The sequence below is a fragment of the Ranitomeya variabilis genome, chromosome 6, assembly GCF_051348905.1.
Source record: "Ranitomeya variabilis isolate aRanVar5 chromosome 6, aRanVar5.hap1, whole genome shotgun sequence".
NCBI lineage: Eukaryota > Metazoa > Chordata > Amphibia > Anura > Dendrobatidae > Ranitomeya > Ranitomeya variabilis.
This window is the reverse complement of record NC_135237.1, coordinates 317,336,756-317,361,276: the sequence shown is the minus strand read 5'-3', so window position 1 is coordinate 317,361,276 and position 24,521 is coordinate 317,336,756. Positions and strand designations below refer to the sequence as shown.

The following is a 24,521-nucleotide window of genomic DNA, read 5'->3' as shown; positions in this document are numbered from 1 at the left end:
ACACGTAATCTTCCGTGGCCATGCCTACAGGTCCATGCGTCTGTTGTCAGGTGCACCTTTGTACTCACAGATTGCCAGAGTGCATGGACAATGCGGTCTTCTACATGCTGGTGGAGGGTTGGGATGGCTTTTCTCGCAAAAGAAGTGTCGACTGGTTAGCTTGTAGCGTGGTACAGCGTAGTCCATCATGGCCTTATTAATAGTAAATAAAATATATAACTAGGCTCTATGAACTTTTAAATAGGTTCCAGGGGTACACGGGCAGCATTGGTGTGGTCAGTGGAGGAGTATTGCAAGTAGGGGCTGCAGACAGGCTATCAAAGGCCTAAAATAACAAACAGTAGGCAGTCATGGCAGTTTTACATCGGTTACATGGATACACAGGCAGGCACTCCAGGCAGCATTGTGGTCAGTGGAGGAGTATTGCAAGTAGGGGCCGCAGACAGGCTATCAAAGGCCTAAAATAACAAACAATAGGCTCATGGCAGTTTTACAGCGGTTACATGGATAGACGGGCAGGCAGCTTGGTGGTGGTGAGTGGAGGAGTATTTAAAGTAGGGACCGCAGACAGGCTTCAAAGGCCTAACATAAGAAAATGGGCTGGCTGTAGGCACTTTATAATTGGTTCCAGGGGTACACGGGCAGCAGTGGTCTGGTCAGTGGAGGAGTATTTAAAGTAGGGACCGCAGACAGGCTTCAAAGGCCTAACATAAGAAAATGGGCTGGCTGTAGGCACTTTATAATTGGTTCCAGGGGTACACGGGCAGCAGTGGTCTGGTCAGTGGAGGAGTATTTAAAGTAGGGACCGCAGACAGGCTATCAAAGGCCTAACATAACAAACAATAGGCTCATGATGGCAGTTTCACAGCGGTTACATGGATACACGGGCAGGCAGCTTGGTGGTGAGTGGAGGAGTATTTAAAGTAGGGACCGCAGACAGGCTATCAAAGGCCTAAAATAACAAACAATAGGCTCATGGCAGTTTCACAGCGGTTACATGGATACACGGGCAGGCAGCTTGGTGGTGGTGAGTGGAGGAGTATTTAAAGTAGGGACCGCAGACAGGCTTCAAAGGCCTAACATAAGAAAATGGGCTGGCTGTAGGCACTTTATAATTGGTTCCAGGGGTACACGGGCAGCAGTGGTCTGGTCAGTGGAGGAGTATTTAAAGTAGGGACCGCAGACAGGCTTCAAAGGCCTAACATAAGAAAATGGGCTGGCTGTAGGCACTTTATAATTGGTTCCAGGGGTACACGGGCAGCAGTGGTCTGGTCAGTGGAGGAGTATTTAAAGTAGGGACCGCAGACAGGCTATCAAAGGCCTAACATAACAAACAATAGGCTCATGGCAGTTTCACAGCGGTTACATGGATACACGGGCAGGCAGCTTGGTGGTGAGTGGAGGAGTATTTAAAGTAGGGACCGCACACAGGCTATCAAAGGCCTAAAATAACAAACAATAGGCTCATGGCAGTTTCACAGCGGTTACATGGATACACGGGCAGGCAGCTTGGTGGTGAGTGGAGGAGTATTTAAAGTAGGGACCGCACACAGGCTATCAAAGGCCTAAAATAACAAACAATAGGCTCATGGCAGTTTCACAGCGGTTACATGGATACACGGGCAGGCAGCTTGGTGGTGGTGAGTGGAGGAGTATTTAAAGTAGGGACCGCAGACAGGCTTCAAAGGCCTAACATAAGAAAATGGGCTGGCTGTAGGCACTTTATAATTGGTTCCAGGGGTACACGGGCAGCAGTGGTCTGGTCAGTGGAGGAGTATTTAAAGTAGGGACCGCAGACAGGCTATCAAAGGCCTAACATAACAAACAATAGGCTCATGATGGCAGTTTCACAGCGGTTACATGGATACACGGGCAGGCAGCTTGGTGGTGAGTGGAGGAGTATTTAAAGTAGGGACCGCAGACAGGCTATCAAAGGCCTAACATAAGAAAATGGGCTGGCTGTAGGCACTTTATAATTGGTTCCAGGGGTACACGGGCAGCAGTGGTCTGGTCAGTGGAGGAGTATTTAAAGTAGGGACCGCAGACAGGCTATCAAAGGCCTAAAATAACAAACAATAGGCTCATGGCAGTTTCACAGCGGTTACATGGATACACGGGCAGGCAGCTTGGTGGTGGTGAGTGGAGGAGTATTTAAAGTAGGGACCGCAGACAGGCTATCAAAGGCCTAACATAAGAAAATGGGCTGGCTGTAGGCACTTTATAATTGGTTCCAGGGGTACACGGGCAGCAGTGGTCTGGTCAGTGGAGGAGTATTTAAAGTAGGGACCGCAGACAGGCTATCAAAGGCCTAAAATAACAAACAATAGGCTCATGGCAGTTTTACAGCGGTTACATGGATACACAGGCAGCTTGGTGGTGAGTGGAGGAGTATTTAAAGTAGGGACCGCAGACAGGCTATCAAAGGCCTAAAATAACAAACAATAGGCTCATGGCAGTTTCACAGCGGTTACATGGATACACGGGCAGGCAGCTTGGTGGTGGTGAGTGGAGGAGTATTTAAAGTAGGGACCCCAGAAAGGCTTCAAAGGCCTAACATAAGAAAATGGGCTGGCTGTAGGCACTTTATAATTGGTTCCAGGGGTACACGGGCAGCAGTGGTCTGGTCAGTGGAGGAGTATTTAAAGTAGGGACCGCAGACAGGCTTCAAAGGCCTAACATAAGAAAATGGGCTGGCTGTAGGCACTTTATAATTGGTTCCAGGGGTACACGGGCAGCAGTGGTCTGGTCAGTGGAGGAGTATTTAAAGTAGGGACCGCAGACAGGCTATCAAAGGCCTAACATAACAAACAATAGGCTCATGGCAGTTTGACAGCGGTTACATGGATACACGGGCAGGCAGCTTGGTGGTCAGTGGAGGAGTATTTAAAGTAGGGACCGCAGACAGGCTATCAAAGGCCTAAAATAACAAACAATAGGCTCATGGCAGTTTTACAGCGGTTACATGGATACACAGGCAGCTTGGTGGTGAGTGGAGGAGTAGTGCAAGGAGTGTCTGTCCCAGTACTCCCAAAATATAAATAGATGTTAATGTCTCGCAAAACAACCAAAACAAAAAAAAAAGGTGGCATACTTAGGTACAGGGGTGGGCTCATCTACTGAGTTTCTGACATTGTAATTTGGCAGTAACTATTTAATGGTGCTGCCAATATAGGACACAGACACAGACTACTTTAAGTTGCATCATAGATGTCTACAAATTTGTATTGTCAGTGGCAGTGCCAGACATTGAATGATGTCAGCGAATAGACTAAAGATTGGTGGAGCTGTGCGACATAATTTTGCACGTGGTAGAGCACATTTTGAGCTGGGGTAGGGGGGAACTCTCTTGAGGCCGGCGGGACCGCCCCAGGGCCCCTCATGTTACAACGGTGTGTCTGACGTTGGGTGCGCACCACCACCGCCAGAGACACTACATTGTACTATGAGGGACCCAGTAGCAATGCCGTCAACCAAAAGCGAGCACACCCACCTCTTCAGACAAACAGCAGTCTCACGGGTGCTTGCGCCAAGTCGCGATACCACGGCCCCGTGTGGGGAGTTTTGCCATTTAGGGAGGTGTAAACATGTCGTATGCTGTACAATCAGCTGCAGCAAATTAGACATTAGAAAAGTAATTCACAGGCAAGAGCTTTTCATAGGAAAGCTAGGTGTCGGCCGGGCAAGGTGGGGCAAAAGATTTCGAAATCCAGTTGTGGTTCATTTTAATGAATGTTAGATCGTCAACATTTTGGGTAGCCAGACGAGTCCTTTTTTCGGTTAATATTGAACCTGCAGCACTGAATACTCTTTCTGATAGGACACTTGCTGCCGGGCAAGCAAGCTCCTGCAATGCATATTCTGCCAATTCTGGCCAGGTGTCTAATTTGGAGGCCCAGTAATCAAATGGGAATGACGGTTGAGGGAGAACATCGATAAGGGATGAAAAATAGTTAGTAACCATACTGGACAAATGTTGTCTCCTGTCACTTTCAATTGATGCAGCAGTACCTGTCCTGTCTGCGGTCATAGCAAAATCACTCCACAACCTGGTCAGAAAACCCCTCTGTCCAACGCCACTTCTGATGTGTGCACCCCTAACACTCCTAGTCTGCTGCCCCCTGGAGCTTGTGTGAGAACGATCACGTGCGCTGTGTGCTGGGAATGCCTGAAGCAAACGGTCAACAAGAGTTGATTGTTTGGTTGCTAATATTAGTTCCAAGTTCTCATGTGGCATAATATTTTGCAATTTGCCTTTATAGCGTGGATCAAGGAGGCAGGCCAACCAGTAATCGTCATCGTTCATCATTTTCGTAATGCGTGTGTCCCTTTTTAGGATACGTAAGGCATAATCCGCCATGTGGGCCAAAGTTCCAGTTGTCAAATCTCCGGTTGTGATTGGTTGAGGGGCAGTTGCAGGCAAATCTACGTCACTTGTGTCCCTCAAAAAACCAGAACCCGGCCGTGACACGCAACCAATTTCCTGTGCCCCCGTGAAAGTTTCCGCATTAAAAATATACTCATCCCCATCATCCTCCTCGTCCTCCACCTCCTCTTCGCCCGCTACCTCGTCCTGTACACTGCCCTGACCAGACAATGGCTGACTGTCATCAAGGCTTCCCTCTTCCTCTGGTGCAGACGCCTGCTCCTTTATGTGCGTCAAACTTTGCATCAGCAGACGCATTAGGGGGATGCTCATGCTTATTACGGCGTTGTCTGCACTAACCAGCCGTGTGCATTCCTCAAAACACTGAAGGACTTGACACATGTCTTGTATCTTCGACCACTGCACACCTGACAACTCCATGTCTGCCATCCTACTGCCTGCCCGTGTATCCTCCCACAAATAAATAACAGCACGCCTCTGTTCGCACAGTCTCTGAAGCATGTGCAGTGTTGAGTTCCACCTTGTTGCAACGTCTATGATTAGGCGATGCTGGGGAAGGTTCAAAGACCGCTGATAGGTCTGCATACGGCTGGCGTGTACAGGCGAACGTCGGATATGTGAGCAAAGTGCACGCACTTTGAGGAGCAGGTCGGAGAACCCAGGATAAGTTTTCAATAAGCACTGCACCACCAGGTTTAAGGTGTGAGCCAGGCAAGGAATGTGTTTCAGTTGGGAAAGGGAGATGGCAGCCATGAAATTCCTTCCGTTATCACTCACTACCTTGCCTGCCTCAAGATCTACTGTGCCCAGCCACGACTGCGTTTCTTGTTGCAAGAACTCGGACAGAACTTCCGCGGTGTGTCTGTTGTCGCCCAAACACTTCATAGCCAATACAGCCTGCTGACGCTTGGCAGTAGCTGGCCCATAATGGGACAACTGGTGTGCAACAGTGTCATCTGCCGATGGAGTGGTTGGCCGACTGCGTTCTGTGGAAGAGCTGTAGCTTCTGCAGGAGGACGAGGAGGAGGAGGAGGGGGTGCGAACGCCTACAGCCAACTGTTTCCTAGACCGTGGGCTAGGCACAACTGTCCCTAAATTGATGTCGCCTGTGGACCCTGCATCCACCACATTCACCCAGTGTGCCGTGATGGACACATAACGTCCCTGGCCATGCCTACTGGTCCATGCATCTGTAGTCAGGTGCACCTTTGTACTCACAGATTGCCTAAGTGCATGGACGATGCGCTGTTTAACATGCTGGTGCAGGGCTGGGATGGCTTTTCTGGAAAAAAAGTGTCGACTAGGTAGCTCGTATCGTGGTTCAGCGTACTCCATCAGGGCTTTAAAAGCTTCGCTTTCAACTAAACGGTAGGGCATCATCTCTAACGAGATTAGTCTAGCTATGTGGGCGTTAAAACCCTGTGTACGCGGATGCGAGGATAAGTACTTCCTTTTTCTAACCAGAGTCTCATGTAGGGTGAGCTGGACTGGAGAGCAGGAGATCGTGGAACTTTCGGGTGTGCCGGTGTACATGGCAGACTGAGAGACGGTTGGAGACGGTATTGTTTCCGCCGGTGCCCTAGATGCAATATTTCCTCCTACTAAACTGGTGATTCCCTGACCCTGACTGCTTTTGGCTGGCAAAGAAACCTGCACAGATACTGCCGGTGGTGCGGAAAATGGTGGCCTTACAGTGACGGAAGGGATGTTGCGTTGCTGACTAGCTTCATTGGCCGAGGGTGCTACAACCTTAAGGGACGTTTGGTAGTTAGTCCAGGCTTGAAAATGCATGGTGGTTAAGTGTCTATGCATGCAACTAGTATTTAGACTTTTCAGATTCTGACCTCTGCTTAAGCTAGTTGAACATTTTTGACAGATGACTTTGCGCTGATCAGTTGGATGTTGTTTAAAAAAATGCCAGACTGCACTCTTCCTAGACTCGGATCCCTTTTCAGGGATTGCAGACTGAGCTTTAACCGGATGGCCACGCTGTCCTCCAACAGGTTTTGGCTTTGACACGCGTTTTGGGCCAGATACGGGCCCGGCAGATGGAACCTGTTGCGATGTTGATGCCTGCTGCGGCCCCTCCTCCACCTCCGCTTCTGAACTACTGCCGCCTGCACCCTGTTCCCCCAATGGCTGCCAATCGGGGTCAATAACTGGGTCATCTATTACCTCCTCTTCGAGCTCGTGTGCAACTTCGTCTGTGTCACTGTGTCGGTCGGTGGTATAGCGTTCGTGGCGGGGCAACATAGTCTCATCAGGGTCTGATTGTGGATCTGTACCCTGAGAGGGCAATGTGGTGGTCTGAGTCAAAGGAGCAGCATAGTACTCTGGCTGTGGCTGTGCATCAGTGCACTCCATGTCAGAATCTACTTGTAATGGGCATGGCCTGTTAAATGTTTCACTTTCTAAGCCAGGGACGGTATGTGTAAAGAGCTCCATGGAGTGACCCGTTGTGTCGCCTGCTGCATCCTTCTCTCTTGTTGTAGTTTTTGCTGAGGAGGACAAGGAAGCGACTTGTCCCTGACCGTGAACATCCACAAGCGACGCGCTGCTTTTACATTTACCAGTTTCGGAAGAGGAGGCAAAAGAGCTAGAGGCTGAGTCTGCAATGTAAGCCAAAACTTGCTGTTGCTGCTCAGCCTTTAAAAGCGGTTTTCCTACTCCCAGAAAAGAGAGCGTTCGAGGCCTTGTGTAGCCTGACGACGAAACTGGCTCCACAGCTCCAGACTTAGGTGGAATATTTTTATCCCCACGACCACCTGATGCTCCACTACCACTACCATCATTACCAGCTGACAATGAACGCCCACGACGACCTCTTGCACCAGACTTCCTCATTGTTTAAAAATCGTAACCAAACTAACTTTATTTGTTGCTGTCAAACAACTTACACGGTGAGCTATAACTTCAGTATGATTTCAATATCCCTTAACAGGTTGGTGAGACCACAAGGAAAATCAGGCACAATGTTACACACTCTGTTTTCTGTGACACCAAATCACAGAGATGACACACACGCAGGACTGTCACTCAAGCACTAATGTCAATATTAATCTCCCACCTAATTTATTTTTTTTTTTTTCTCTGTGAGACTTTAGAAACCAAATAATATTTAAAAAAAAAACAAAAAAACAAGGCTTTCTATGGCCCACTGAATGAGAGATGGCACGCACAGGAGTGGCACACAAGCCCTGACTGAGGCCAATATTTTTCTCCCACTGATTGATGTAGTGTTTTTGTGTTGAGGTTGATTTTAAAACACAAATGAAGGAAAAAAATAAAAAGGCTTTCTATGGCCCACAATTAGAGAGAGAGGTGGCACACCCAGGAGTCAAGACTGGCACACAAGCTGAAATGGCAATATTACTCTCCCACTGTTTTTTTATGTATTTTTTTTTTATTTTCAGGGAGACTTTAGAAACCAAATAATATTTAAAAAAAAAAAAAAAAACAAGGCTTTCTATGGCCCACTGAATGAGAGGGACAGAGGTGGCACACCCAGGAGTCAAGACTGGCACACAAGCTGAAATGGCAATATTACTCTCCCACTGTTTTTTTATGTATTTTTTTTTTTTATTTTCAGGGAGACTTTAGAAACCAAATAATATTAAAAAAACCAAAAAATAAATAGGCTTTCTATGGCCCACTGAATGAAAGGGAGAGAGGTGGCACACCCAGGAGTCAAGACTGGCACACAAGCTGAAAGGGCAATATTACTCTCCCACTGTTTTTTTATGTATTTTTTTTTTTTATTTTCAGGGAGACTTTAGAAACCAAATAATATTAAAAAAACCAAAAAATAAATAGGCTTTCTATGGCCCACAATTAGAGAGAGAGGTGGCACACCCAGGAGTCAAGACTGGCACACAAGCTGAAATGGCAATATTACTCTCCCACTGTTTTTTTATGTTTTTTTTTTTTATTTTCAGGGAGACTTTAGAAACCAAATAATATTAAAAAAAAAACAAAAAAACAAGGCTTTCTATGGCCCACTGAATGAGAGGGAGAGAGGTGGCACACCCAGGAGTCAAGACTGGCACACAAGCTGAAATGGCAATATTACTCTCCCACTGTTTTTTTATGTATTTTTTTTTTTTATTTTCAGGGAGACTTTAGAAACCAAATAATATTAAAAAAACCAAAAAATAAATAGGCTTTCTATGGCCCACTGAATGAAAGGGAGAGAGGTGGCACACCCAGGAGTCAAGACTGGCACACAAGCTGAAAGGGCAATATTACTCTCCCACTGTTTTTTTATGTATTTTTTTTTTTTATTTTCAGGGAGACTTTAGAAACCAAATAATATTAAAAAAACCAAAAAATAAATAGGCTTTCTATGGCCCACAATTAGAGAGAGAGGTGGCACACCCAGGAGTCAAGACTGGCACACAAGCTGAAATGGCAATATTACTCTCCCACTGTTTTTTTATGTTTTTTTTTTTTATTTTCAGGGAGACTTTAGAAACCAAATAATATTAAAAAAAAAACAAAAAAACAAGGCTTTCTATGGCCCACTGAATGAGAGGGAGAGAGGTGGCACACCCAGGAGTCAAGACTGGCACACAAGCTGAAATGGCAATATTACTCTCCCACTGTTTTTTTATGTATTTTTTTTTTTTATTTTCAGGGAGACTTTAGAAACCAAATAATATTAAAAAAACCAAAAAATAAATAGGCTTTCTATGGCCCACTGAATGAAAGGGAGAGAGGTGGCACACCCAGGAGTCAAGACTGGCACACAAGCTGAAAGGGCAATATTACTCTCCCACTGTTTTTTTATGTATTTTTTTTTTTTATTTTCAGGGAGACTTTAGAAACCAAATAATATTAAAAAAACCAAAAAATAAATAGGCTTTCTATGGCCCACAATTAGAGAGAGAGGTGGCACACCCAGGAGTCAAGACTGGCACACAAGCTGAAATGGCAATATTACTCTCCCACTGTTTTTTTATGTTTTTTTTTTTTATTTTCAGGGAGACTTTAGAAACCAAATAATATTAAAAAAAAAACAAAAAAACAAGGCTTTCTATGGCCCACTGAATGAGAGGGAGAGAGGTGGCACACCCAGGAGTCAAGACTGGCACACAAGCTGAAATGGCAATATTACTCTCCCACTGTTTTTTTATGTATTTTTTTTTTTTATTTTCAGGGAGACTTTAGAAACCAAATAATATTAAAAAAACCAAAAAATAAATAGGCTTTCTATGGCCCACTGAATGAAAGGGAGAGAGGTGGCACACCCAGGAGTCAAGACTGGCACACAAGCTGAAAGGGCAATATTACTCTCCCACTGTTTTTTTATGGTTTTTTTTTTTTTTCAGGGAGACTTTAGAAACCAAATAATATTAAAAAAAAAAAAAAAAAAAAAAATAGGCTTGCTATAGCCCACTGAATGAGAGATAGCACACACAGCAGTGGCACACAAGCCCTGACTGAGGCCAATATTTTTCTCCCACTGATTGATGTAGTGTTTTTGTGTTGAGGTAGATTTTAGAACACAAATCACGGAAAAAATAAATAGGCTTTCTATGGCCCACTGAATGAAAGGGAGAGAGGTGGCACACCCAGGAGTCAAGACTGGCACACAAGCTGAAAGGGCAATATTACTCTCCCACTGTTTTTTTATGTATTTTTTGTTTTTTCAGGGAGACTTTAGAAACCCAATAATATTTAAAAAAAAAAATAAATAGGCTTTCTATGGCCCACTGAATGAGAGGGAGAGAGGTGGCACACCCAGGAGTCAAGACTGGCACACAAGCTGAAAGGGCAATATTATTCTCCCACTGTTTTTTTAGGTTTTTTTTTTTTTTTTCAGGGAGAATTAGAAACCAAATAATATTAAAAAAAAAAAAAAAAAATAGGCTTGCTATAGCCCACTGAATGAGAGATAGCACACACAGCAGTGGCACACAAGCCCTGACTGAGGCCAATATTTTTCTCCCACTGATTGATGTACTGTTTTTGTGTTGAGGTAGATTTTAGAACACAAATCACGGAAAAAATAAATAGGCTTTCTATGGCCCACTCAGTGAGAGATGGCACACACAGGGATGGCACTGTAGCAGAAATGCCAATCTTAATCTCCCACAAAAAAAAAAAACAAAAAAAAAAAAAAAACTGTCCTACAATTACTATCTCCCTGCAGTAATGTAAGCCAGGTATGGCAGGCAGCAATAGGAGTGGACTGATGCACAAATTAAATAAAAAGTGTGGAAAAACAGAAAAGATAGCTGTGCAGAAAGGAAGGAACAAGAGGATATGTGCTTTGAAAAAAGCAGTTGGTTTCCACAGTGGCGTACACACAGCAATACAGCTATCACGGAGCCTTCTAGGGCAGCCCAATGAGCTACAGCGCTGAGGGGAAAAAAAAAAAAAAATAGCTTCCACAGTCCCTGCACACCGAAGGTGGTGTTGGACAGTGGAAATCGCTGCAGCACAAGCGGTTTGGTGGTTAGTGGACCCTGCCTAACGCTCTCCCTGCTTCTGATGAAGCGGCAGCAACCTGTCCCTAAGCTCAGATCAGCAGCAGTAAGATGGCGGTCGGCGGGAACGCCCCTTTATAGCCCCTGTGACGCCGCAGACAGCAAGCCAATCACTGCAATGCCCTTCTCTAAGATGGTGGGGACCAGGATCTATGTCATCACGCTGCCCACACTCTGCGTTCACCTTCATTGGCTGAGAAATGGCGCTTTTCGCGTCATTGAAACGCGACTTTGGCGCGAAAGTCGCGTACCGCATGGCCGACAAGCACAGGGGTCGGATCGGGTTTCATGAGACGCCGACTTAGCCAAAAGTCGGCGACTTTTGAAAATGATCGACCCGTTTCGCTCAACCCTAGCCTTAACGCCTCAAAACAGACTATCGCTAGATGGGTGAGAAAGGCCATTATTCTAGCGTATAGTAGTGCAGGCAAGGTTGTTCTACAGGGTCTGAAAGCCCACTCCACGAGGGCCATGGCGACGTCGTGGGCGGAGAGAGCAGATGCTACCATCGACCAAATCTGTAAGGCGGCCACTTGGTCCTCTCCGTCTACATTTTTTAAACATTATAGGCTAGACCTATCTGCTACCTCTGATCTCACATTTGGGAGAAGGGTGTTCCCTGTTATGATCCCTAGTGGCTGAGGATCACAAATAGATCAGCAAGTGATTAAACTAAGGACGAGCTCTAGGGAGATGGTAACTGGACTGATCGCAAATCTGAACCTATCCAAAACAACTAGAGGTAGCCGGTGAACGTGCCTAAAAAATTCCTAGACGTTTCGAGCCAGCCTGAGGAACTAGCTACCCCTAAAGAGAAAGAAAGACCTCGCTTGCCTCCAGAGAAATAATCCCCAAAGATATAGAAGCCCCCAACAAATATTAACGGTGAAATAAGAAGAAGGCACATACATAGGGATGAAATCAGATTCAGCAAAAGAGGCCCACCAGTACTAGAAAGCAGAAAATAGAGCAGGGGTCTATGCGATCAATAAAAAACCCTTACAAAATATCCATCCTGAGATTTCAAGAACCCACACACCAACTAACGGTGTGTGGGGAGAAACTCAGCCCACTAGAGCAACCAGCAAGCGAGGGAATTACATTTTAGCAAGCTGGAACAGAAAACATGATAAACACTGCTGATCAAAAAATGAGCAAACAAAACTTAGCTTATCCTGGATGGACTGGGAGCAAGGTAGTCAGAAGGAATCTGAGTAGCACTGATTACATCGACAGCCGGCAACAAGTGAAAGTAAAACAGAGCTATATAGGAACCTCCCAGAGGATAACGAACCAGCTGATAGCCAGAGACCAGCAGGATAACAGGCAAAGCCACCAGGGGGAGCCCAAAGCAAAAGTCACACCATACCACCAGTGACCACAAGAGGGAGCCTGAACACAGAGTTCACAACAGTACCCCCCCCTTGAGGAGGGGTCACCGAACCCTCATGAAAACCACCAGGGCGATCAGGATGAGCCACATGGAAGGCACAAACCAAATCGGCTGCATGAACATCAGAGGCGACAACCCAAGAATTATCCTCCTGACCATAGCCCTTCCATTTAACCAAATACTGGAGCCTCCGTCTAGAAATACGAGAATCCAAGATCTTCTCCACCACGTATTCCAATTCTCCCTCAACCAGCACCGGGGCAGGAGGCTCAACCGGAGGAACCACAGGCACCACATACCTCCGCAACAACGAGCGATGGAACACATTATGAATAGCAAATGATGCTGGGAGGTCCAGACGAAATGACACAGGGCCAAGGACTTCCAGAATCTTATAAGGACCGATAAACCGAGGCTTGAACTTAGGAGAGGAGACCTTCATAGGAACGAAGCGAGAAGACAACCACACCAAGTCCCCAACGCAAAGTCGGGGACCCACACAGCGACGGCGGTTGGCAAAGAGCTGAGCCTTCTCTTGAGACAGCTTCAAATTGTCCACCACATGATTCCAAATCTGATACAACCTATCAACCACAACATCCACTCCAGGACAGTCAGAAGGCTCCACCTGACCCGAGGAAAAACGAGGATGAAACCCCGAATTACAAAAGAAAGGAGAAACCAAAGTAGCAGAACTAGCCCGATTATTAAGGGCAAACTCGGCCAACGGCAAAAAAGTAACCCAGTCGTCCTGATCAGCAGAAACAAAACATCTTAAATAAGTCTCCAAGGTCTGATTAGTTCGCTCAGTTTGGCCATTCGTCTGAGGATGGAAGGCCGACGAAAAAGACAAATCAATGCCCAATTTAGCACAAAAGGTCCGCCAAAATCTAGACACAAACTGGGATCCTCTGTCAGAAACAATGTTCTCAGGAATCCCGTGCAAACGAACGACATTTTGAAAAAACAGTGGAACCAACTCGGAGGAGGAAGGCAACTTAGGCAAGGGCACCAAATGTACCATCTTAGAAAAACGATCACACACCACCCAGATGACAGACATTCTCTGAGAGACAGGGAGATCTGAAATAAAATCCATGGAAATGTGCGTCCAAGGCCTCTTCGGGACAGGCAAAGGTAACAGCAAACCACTGGCTCGAGAACAGCAAGGCTTAGCCCGAGCACAAATTCCACAAGACTGCACAAAGGAACGCACATCCCGCGACAAGGAAGGCCACCAAAAAGACCTGGCCACCAAGTCTCTGGTACCAAATATTCCAGGATGGCCCGCCAACACCGAAGAATGAACCTCGGATATGACTCTGTTGGTCCATCTATCCGGGACAAACAGTCTCTCCGGTGGACAGCGATCAGGTCTATCCGCCTGAAACTCTTGCAGCACACGTCGCAAATCTGGGGAGATGGCAGACAAAATCACCCCTTCTCTAAGAATACCAGCCGGCTCTGAATCTCCAGGAGAGTCAGGCACAAAACTCCTAGAAAGAGCATCAGCCTTCACATTCTTCGAACCAGGCAGGTACGAAACCACGAAATCAAAACGAGAGAAAAACAACGACCAACGAGCCTGTCTGGGATTCAGCCGCTTGGCCGATTCGAGATAAATCAAATTCTTGTGATCAGTCAAGACCACCACACGATGCTTAGCTCCCTCGAGCCAATGTCGCCACTCCTCAAATGCCCACTTCATAGCCAACAACTCCCGATTACCGACATCATAATTCCGCTCGGCAGGCGAAAACTTTCTTGAAAAGAAAGCACATGGCTTCATCACAGTCATCGGAGCTTCTCTGCGACAAAACAGCCCCCGCTCCAATCTCGGAAGCATCAACCTCCACCTGGAAGGGAAGTGAGACATCTGGCTGACATAAGACCGGAGCCGAAGAAAACCGGCGCTTCAGCTCCCGAAAGGCCTCCACAGCCGCAGAGGACCAATTAGTCACATCAGAACCTTTCTTGGTCAAATCCGTCAAAGGCTTAACAACACCAGAAAAATTAGCTATGAAGCGACGGTAAAAATTAGCAAAACCCAAGAACTTCTGAAGACTCTTAACCGATGTAGGCTGCGTCCAGTCATGAATAGCCTGAACCTTGACTGGGTCCATCTCAATAGTAGAAGGAGAAAAAATGAAACCCAAAAAAGAAATCTTCTGGACTCCAAAAAGACATTTTGAGCCCTTCACAAATAAAGCATTGTCACGCAGGACCTTAAAGACCATCCTGACCTGCTTAACATGAGACTCCCAATCATCCGAAAAAAACAGAATATCATCCAGATACACAATCATAAACTTATCCAGATATTCACGGAAGATGTCGTGCATAAAGGACTGAAAGACTGAAGGAGCATTAGAAAGTCCAAAAGGCATCACCAGGTACTCAAAATGGCCTTCAGGCGTATTAAATGCAGTTTTCCATTCATCACCCTGTTTTATACGCACAAGGTTATGCGCACCACGAAGATCTATCTTGGTGAACCAACTAGACCCCCTAATGCGAGCAAACAAATCAGTTAACAATGGCAAAGGATACTGAAATTTGACCGTGATTTTATTCAAAAGGCGATAATCAATACAAGGTCTCAGGGAACCATCCTTCTTAGCCACAAAAAAGAATCCCGCACCAAGAGGGGAAGAGGACGGGCGAATATGTCCCTTCTCCAAAGACTCCTTTATATAACTCCGCATGGCAGCATGCTCCGGCACAGATAAATTGAAAAGTCGTCCCTTAGGAAACTTACTACCAGGAATCAAATTTATAGCACAATCACAGTCCCTATGAGGAGGTAGAGAATTGAGTTTGGGCTCCTCAAATACATCCTGGTAGTCTGACAAAAACGTAGGGACTTCAGAAGGAGTGGACGAAGCAATTGACACCACAGGAGCATCACCATGAATTCCCTGACAACCCCAACTTGACACAGACATAGCTTTCCAATCCAGGACTGGATTATGAGTCTGCAACCATGGTAGACCCAACACGACAACATCATGCAAATTATGCAATACAAGAAAGCGAATCACCTCCTGATGAACAGGAGTCATGCACATGGTCACTTGTGTCCAGTACTGAGGTCTATTCGTAGCCAATGGCGTAGAGTCAATTCCCCTTAGTGGAATAGGGAATTTTAAAGGCTCCAAATCAAAACCACAGCGCCTGGCAAATGACCAATCCATCAGACTCAGGGCAGCACCTGAATCTACAAAGGCATTAACCGGGTAAGATGACAGGGAACAAATCAGGGTAACAGACAAAATGAACTTAGGCTGTAAAGTACCAATGGTGACAGATTTATCAACCTTTTTTTTGCGCTTAGAGCATGCTGAGATAACATGAGCTGAGTCACCACAGTAAAAGCACAACCCATTTTGCCGTCTATAATTTTGCCGTTCACTTCTGGTCAGAATTCTGTCACATTGCATAGATTCAGGTGTCTGTTCAGAAGACACCGCCAAATGGTGCACAGGTTTGCGCTCCCGCAACCGCCGATCAATCTGAATGGCCAGAGTCATTGACTCATTCAGACCTGCAGGCGTAGGGAACCCCACCATGACATTCTTAATGGCTTCAGAAAGACCTTCTCTGAAATTTTCAGCCAGGGCACACTCATTCCACTGAGTAAGCACCGACTATTTCCGAAATTTCTGGCAGTACACCTCTGCTTCATCTTGCCCCTGCGAGAGGGCCAATAATGCTTTTTCAGCCTGGTTCTCAAGATTAGGTTCCTCATAGAGCAATCCAAGGGCCAGAAAAAACACATCCACACTGAGCAATGCAGGATCCCCTGGCGCCAATGCGAAGGCCCAATCTTGAGGGTCACCACGCAAAAAGGAAATAATAATCCTAACTTGCTGAACGGCATCACCAGAGGAACGAGGTTTCAAAGAAAGAAACAACTTACAATTGTTCTTAAAATTTAGGAACCTAGATCTATCTCCAGAAAACAACTCCGGAATAGGTATCCTAGGCTCAGACATAGGACTGTGAACAACAAAATCCTGAATACTCTGAACTCTAGCAGCAAAATGATCCAGACTGGAAGCCAAGCTCTGGACATCCATGTCAGCAGCTGAACTCAGAGCCACACCAAGATTAAGAGGAGGAGAGAAGCTAGCACAGCAGCTAGACACACGGCAACAACAAGAAAAAAAAAATAAAAAAAATTTCTCAAGGCTTCTTTTCTCCTGCTTCTGCCATGCAATTAACACTTTGCGGGCCGGCTGTACTGTTATGATCCCTAGTGGCTGAGGATCACAAATAGATCAGCAAGTGACGAGCTCTAGGGAGATGGTAACTGGACTGATCGCAAATCTGAACCTATCCAAAACAACTAGAGGTAGCCGGTGAACGTGCCTAAAAAATTCCTAGACGTTTCGAGCCAGCCTGAGGAACTAGCTACCCCTAAAGAGAAAGAAAGACCTCGCTTGCCTCCAGAGAAATAATCCCCAAAGATATAGAAGCCCCCAACAAATATTAACGGTGAAATAAGAAGAAGGCACATACATAGGGATGAAATCAGATTCAGCAAAAGAGGCCCACTAGTACTAGAAAGCAGAAAATAGAGCAGGGGTCTATGCGATCAATAAAAAACCCTTACAAAATATCCATCCTGAGATTTCAAGAACCCACACACCAACTAACGGTGTGTGGGGAGAAACTCAGCCCACTAGAGCAACCAGCAAGCGAGGGAATTACATTTTAGCAAGCTGGAACAGAAAACATGATAAATACTGCTGATCAAAAAATGAGCAAACAAAACTTAGCTTATCCTGGATGGACTGGGAGCAAGGTAGTCAGAAGGAATCTGAGTAGCACTGATTACATCGACAGCCGGCAACAAGTGAAAGTAAAACAGAGCTATATAGGAACCTCCCAGAGGATAACGAACCAGCTGATAGCCAGAGACCAGCAGGATAACAGGCAAAGCCACCAGGGGGAGCCCAAAGCAAAAGTCACACCATACCACCAGTGACCACAAGAGGGAGCCTGAACACAGAGTTCACAACAATTCCCTCCCTAAAATAGAATACAAATCTCTGTAACTCTCTCGTGGTGCCGTCATGTATGATGGGAAAACATGGGTATTACATACCTGGTAATGTGTTTTTTCATGAGACATGACGGCACCCTTATATTCCCACCCTTTTGATCACGTCATTAGTTGGGTGCATTATTAGCATCATTTGTATTATACACTCCCTGGGGTATCGGTGAATAGAACCGTATAGGATGTATTATTTATGTGTACACTAACCAGCGGAGTTCCTCTTGTACTCTGTAAAACAACTGATGTGGAGAGAGGAGCCGCCCCTGTTATCTTGAAGGTTTCCTGTCCTTGATGGGCGGATCCCCTCTCTCGTGGTGCTGTCATGTCTCATGAAAAACCACATTACCAGGTATGTAATACCCGTGTTTCCAGGTCAGCAGTTCTGGCAGCTCCTATGGAGGACGTCCTTCTCATCCTTACTGGGACAGGAAACAACGAGAGGTTAAAAGGACCCTCGTATCTCCACCACTCAGTGTTTTTCCTGTCCCAGTGAGGATAGGAACGATGAGAGAAGAGCTCCGGCGTATCCCTGGCTGGACCTGGCACACCCAGCGCGGATCAGGGGGTTCAGCCTCTCCCTTCCTGCTGTCCAAGTGGTCTATGAGTGACACGGGGGGGACCCTCAGTCTACCTGGTGAGTGCTGCTCCTGGGCTGTGAGCCACTTCCTCCTGCTGGGGGGCTCTCGGCACCAGTGTCTGCCTCCGGCACGATGAAACCCTGCGGGCGTGTTTCCGGTGACATCATCTCTGCGGGCCAGGCAGAACACTTCCGGGTCACGGCCAGGGTGCGTTCCATGGTGGAATGCAGGAAGAAATCTAGTGAAGCAGAGATCCGAAAGGCGCACTGGATATGGTTATCATATAAATAGTGTCCTAGATGTCTCTAAGCTGCCCTACTGTATGCTTGGACATGGAGGAATCTGCCAAAGCTGAGGCTAGCTCTGAACAGACCCAGGGGCATGTGAGTAGACTAGTGAGATGCCCTCACCCCACACATAGAAACACATGGCATGTACTCTTGTTTATTCTAGGGGGGACGCCTGCATCAGCAACACTCAAAAGGGATGGCAAGAATGCAAAGAAGTGTAAAAGATTTGCTATCTGTAACTTCAGGCTACCAGACACCTTTCAGAAGCATCTATGTGCACCCTGCACCTCAAAAGTCATCAGAGAGGAGCTGTCATCTCTACTGTCAGAAGTGAGGTCCATAATTAGAGAGGAGGTCCAGGCCTCGATCTCGGGGCTGGTCCAAATACATGCTTCATAGCTCAAGTCCCAGGGTGATCCCCATTGCAAGTTAGAGTTGTCCTCTGAGGAAGACATATTTTCAGGTGAGTAAGCAGGAAGAAGGGGAGATGTCTGCCGACCTGCCAGAGGTGCTTTTTCTCCTCTGAGGACACAGACGAACTCCTGCAAGCAGTAAGAAGCACTATGCAGGTGGAGGAAACCGAGAAGCCTCTCTCCATACAGGGCGAGATGTTTAGTGGTTTGAGGTCCCAGAGGAATAGTCGGATTCAGGAAGGAAGTGATGCCGTGAGAGTGAGGGGACGGCTAGGGCGGTACTTGGGAAGTTGGCAGGAGATCTCAGAGAATCAGTGGGTGTTGGGGATAATCTCTGTGGGTTACAGAATAGCATGTACCCAGACCCTGCCAGCGAGGAACCTAATAACAAACTTCCCCCCTGTGGTCAAATGGCCATGATCTCCTAAAGTTTGGAGCAATAGTCCCAGTGCCCGAGCAAAATACGACCGAGTCTCGCAGGTTAAAACCCGGCTCTGCCGCCGGCACTCTAGAGCGGAGCGTGCAGCTCCATGTATTGCTGTGCGACGTCACGCTCCGCTCTGGAGTGCCGGCAGCAGAGCCGGGTTTTAACCTGCGAGACTCGGCCGTATTTCACGCAAGTGAAAAGGAGCCCTTAAGAAAAGAATATTCTACTCATGTGCATCAACATGTCTGCAGACGCCATCTCTGGTGACCGTCTTATGATGTTTTGCTTAGACATCACATAGGGATGTTTAACCAAATCATATCTGTATCAAAATCTATGGTTATATGGCTAACACTTAACTGAGATTAGGGTGCAAGACTGCGAAAGTCCAAAGCTTAGGAGAACCATAGACCTGTGCGGCAGCATACATTTCACAGGCACTGGGCAAACATTAGCCCAATGTAGAGAGGTGCAGAAATTTGTCAATACCCTTCCTCGTCTATAAGAAGCTGTTCTATGCAGACTTGCAATCATCTTGAATGTCTTCATTTCTGTTATACAACTTCCCTGATATATTCTGGCTTGTATTTTATTATAAGTCATCCTGATTAAAGGGAGAATTTCTACGGGAAACTATATTTGCTAAACCATAACACCCAATAGGATTATTTCTTTCCAATGAATCTAGAAAGTTCTATATTAGTTGTAATAAGACCACCCATAACCCCCCATCATGACTGTGTAAATTTAATTAGCATTATTTCCAATGCAGTTACAAGTCATAGTGTTCAATCTTTTGTTCTCACGTTGTTATTTTAGCCAGTCAATAATTATTCTTTTATTTGGGGTTTTCTTAGTGAACTTTTAATTAACATGCACATATTGTATTTCCCTACTAAAGACCTAGCATGCACATAATCTCTTCGGTTTATGACTTTCCGTCTATAAATGATGTTTTATATAAAACATGTTCCTTCTCCCACTACACTGCTACGGAGGTGAGGGAAGTGATGGCCAGTAAATAATTACATCTATTTGGCCACTTATCACTGTCAGGGGGATAATACAATATAGCCATCATAGTCATTGCACAGACAACTTTTGGGCTGCATCAGCTGCCTCCGCTTAATACAAATTTTCCTTAATGTTCTGTTAGGTGTTCTTTATAGTCACAGCTTTTTTCGGGACTGGAAATATAGCGTCAATTAACAGGTAATGTAAAAAAAAAAGATAAAACAAAATGTGAACAGGAATGAAATTCTCTGTTTAGAATCCATTATTGGTTTAATGTAGTGTCAGGTACCAACAGTATAAGATAAAAGATAGGAGTCTATTGATTCTTTACCAGAACTGCAGGCGTCATTGCAACCTTTTTATCTTGTTATTATACAGTATAATTACTGGACTGTCAGAAATACTTAGTGCAAATCTTTCCCTGCTTTCTGTTTATAGCCAAGTTACAGGTTTCTGTTCGTCCACAAGAATATTGATGTTCTGTAGGAACTTCCTGTGAGTTAGAATTGCGATATGTGTACTCGTGGGACAAGGTGAATTCTTATACTATAATACCAAATGCACTGTATATGCTCTGTTCTGCATTGGGTAGAATTTTTTTCCACATCATGCAACGGATCCAAAGGAATGCAGTGACTTCCATTATAGCGTAAATGTAAACTTGCTTTAGATAATGGTTCAAACTGTTAATTAAGTCCCTGTTCAGAAATGAAATTTAGTAATGAAAAATGGAAATATTTATTTAAATAATGCGCATTAAGTTATAATGTACATCAAAAGGGGTTCTATTTTAATGTGATTAAAATGGTCACTGTCACATATTTCAAGCCGCAACACATCATAATCACGTGTCAGAACAGGTTGTATCCTGAAGGAACACTGCTGAACAAATGTGTCTTGACTGTCAGAGGAGCAGCATCATGAGTGAACATACGAGACCTGATGTGCTCACTAAGCCAAAGTGTAGGAGAAAACAAAATTTCCTCAGCTGACTGAGCACAATAGGCTTTTGTTTCCATCCAGCTTCATCCTGCTCTGTTCTCTTTCATAAACCTCTTTCTGCAGAAAAAAGCCTGTTGTGTTGAGTCAGCTTAGGAAAAGTCTTTTGTTTTTCTCCTGATTTTTGGCTGAGTATATCAGTTATGTTTGTTTTTGATGCTGCTCCTCTGACAATTGCAAAACGTCTTGAGTGGTGTTTATTCAGACTGCAACTCGTCCTGACAGGTGACTAGGATGGGTTACAGCTTGACAGCTGCCATTTTTATCACACTCTTGGAGACCCTCTTTAAGACCTCCTTTCCATGTCCTGGTGATTCCTGCACAGGAAAAACCAGTACTGGTGAGAACCATGGTCCATGACTGTGTGCCATCCGTATGTATGAATTTGACATCCGTGTGACATCTGTGTGTCCGGTTGCTGTCCGTGTTTCACATACGAGTGCAGTTTGTGTGTTCTTGTGACATGTACCAGCGCCTGGGAAAAGCTGTACAGTTGACGCTGATCCCAGGCACCAGCTGCTGAAGGCAGTTCTCATTATTATTGCTTGGTTTCCCTGAGATCATTGCTACCAGGTGACAATGATGAGAGTTGTATTCAGCAGCAGCTGTATCCCTCCTGTGTAAAATAAAGAATTTAATTAAAAAAATGTTATGGGGTACCGTGGAATTTTCATAACCAGCAGAGGGAAAGTCCACAACTGGGGGCTGATGTTAATAATCTGGGAAAAAGGACAGTACCCCAAAAGGTTCCCAGGCTATTAATAACAGCTCAAAGCTGTTTGCTTAGACTTTCCTGGTGAATTTATGGGAGACCCCAGAAAAAAATGACTTGACATTTCAAACCAGCAAAGGCGAAACAGGCAACTGTGGGTTGATATTAATAGCTGGGGAAAGAGCCAGGGATCTTGCCACCCCTCACAAGCTACCAACATCAGCCCTCAGCCGCCCCAGAAATGGTGCACCTGTGAGATGCACCAAATCTGGCTTTTAGCTTCACTCTTCCCACTTGCCCTGTGGTGGGGTCAAGTGGGGTAATAGGGTTGGGGTTGATGTCACCTTTATATTGTAGGGTGATATCAAGCCCAGGGGTTAGTAATGGAGAGGCATCTATAAGATGCCACCATTACTAACCCCATAGTAAGTATTGAAGTAAACACATAGCACGAATAAAATCCTTTATTTGAAATAAAACTCAACACCCTGTTTACACATTTATTTAAAAATAGAAAACACAGTTATACTCACATTTACACCTAATCCATTGAAGCCCATGTCCCTTGTAAAAAAAAAAAAAAAAAAAATTATAAACAACCATATTATTAGGGGTTAAACAATTATTAGAATTAACTCTGGTACCGTTCAATTGCACAAAGAGTCTGTGTATTCCAGCCAGTCTTCAGCTATAATTTTGTAAACACAGTGGGCAGTACTTCGAAGATTTTCATGACGGATATATGTATGTCATAGTGCGGGAACTAGCAACTGCTCATGACTGATATATGCATCATGATGTGGTAAGGTGTTCAAGGGGTTGTACCTCAATTACAACCCACTACCTATTCATGGAATAGGTGATAAATGTCTGATGCTTATGGACCCACCCTTGGGAACCTCAACCGTCATCAGAATGCAGGTGCCCCCTTAGTATGAATGGAACGCTTGGATGCTGCTTCTTCTTTCATTTTCTATGGGACATGACATCTGCACTGCAAGTGTAATGCAAAAACACCTGCAGGGAGCGTTGGGGCTATGGGAAGTCAACAGGTACGGTAATAATTCTTATCTTATTATTTCATGTCTTTTATCATCTTGGTCCAGTAATTGTTGACCTTGACCAATCACGCTAAGTGGGTCTTTTTGAAGCATAGTGTAGTCATTACTTTTTTTATTTTCTTCGCACATTAATTTTTATGGTAAGCGCATCAAACATAAAAGAAAATTTATATTTTGTTATTGTTAACAGCAATTTTTTAATTATTGTAAGTATTTGTTCAGTGGTTCTCATTATTCTACTTGTTTTTTAATTCTTTCTCAGTTTTGACCCTGCTTCTGTATATTGCTTCCTTACTGTGTTTAACCCTTTTGTGATGGGTGCCTTGATGATGTGGAAGGTAAGAGGGTGACCTTCTTTGACTGTAATTATACTTCAGTATAACTGATTAAATTGTAGAATCAATCTTCCTCTAATAGTTGAATCCAGCTATAACTATCACATTATGTTCAGACTCTATGAATGACATTTCGTCTCTTGACGTCTCTTGCTATGTACAGCACCGTCCCTTACATATCGGATTATATAGAGCCCTGTCTTTATTACATACCGTCCTTTCTTGTTAGATGTATAATGCAATGACGGCTGATGGAGCATGGGAAAGCTTCTTTTCTAATGGAGGAGCTGATAGACTGGTCATCTGGTCACCGGCTGCTCCATCAGCAGTTATTTTATATCTAACAAGAGAGGGGACTGTTAAAGATGAGCGAATTTGATTGAGTCGGGGCTTATTTGGCAAGCGATAGAGCTTACTGAATAAGCTGCAGAGGAAACCCGGCTTCCTGGATCGCCCCGGCTGATCAGCTGTTCAGCTCAGCAGCTGCATGTGTCGCGGCTGTGTGACTGTCACGACGAGCCCAACAACAGGCTCTCCATGCATGTGTCGTGACTGTCACATAGCCGCGACACATGCAGCTGAACAGCTGATCAGCCGGAGCTATCCAGGAAGCTGGGTTCCCTCTGCCGCTTATTCGGTAAGCACTATTGCTTGCTGAATAAGCCCTGACACGATCAAATTCGCTCATCTCTAGTGACTATGTAATAAAAGCGGGAGCTGTAAATAATAAGAATGCAGTATGTAAAAGACAAACACTATACATAACAGCAGAGGAAGCTATATAGTAAGGGACGGCACCATATATAACTAGAGAGGATGGTACGCAACAAGGGACTATGGTATACATAATAAAATAGGAAACTACAGTATGTAACTAAGGACAGTGTTATACATAATAAGTGAGTACACCTATATAGTAAGGGACTGTACTATACATAATGAGTGAGTACACTATATACTACGGGACTGTGCTATACATAAGTGAGTAGACTATATACTAAGGGACTGTGCTGTACATAAGTGAGTACACTATATACTAAGGGACTGTGCTATACATAATAAGTGAGTGCACTATATACTAAGGGACTGTACTATACATAATAAGTGAGTACACTATATACCAAGAGACTGCTATGCATAATAAGTGAGTACACTATATATTAAGGAACTGTGCTATACATAATAAGTGAGTACACTACATACAACTATACTACATTCCTGTATCTGTGTGCAGTGTCAGTGCACTGATGTCTCATCTGATTAGAGCCTCTTTCTCCTGTTTCTTCGCCATCTGGTCAGACCTTCATGTCGACATCTCCCAGCCATGACTCGTCTTGTCACGATGATCTTCACAGCCCTGAA

The 24,521-nt window shown here is 45.0% G+C and overlaps 1 protein-coding gene across 1 annotated transcript in view; it reads left to right on the top strand.

The window, feature by feature from the left end:
* PIGN (phosphatidylinositol glycan anchor biosynthesis class N) overlaps positions 1-24,521 on the top strand; it is a 477,253-nt gene that overhangs the window by 360,701 nt on the left and 92,031 nt on the right. The window contains exons 24-25 of the mRNA XM_077269733.1: positions 20,195-20,250; positions 23,087-23,162. Of these exons, the coding sequence (XP_077125848.1) occupies positions 20,195-20,250; positions 23,087-23,162 (132 nt within the window). The remainder of the gene's footprint in view (positions 1-20,194; positions 20,251-23,086; positions 23,163-24,521) is intronic.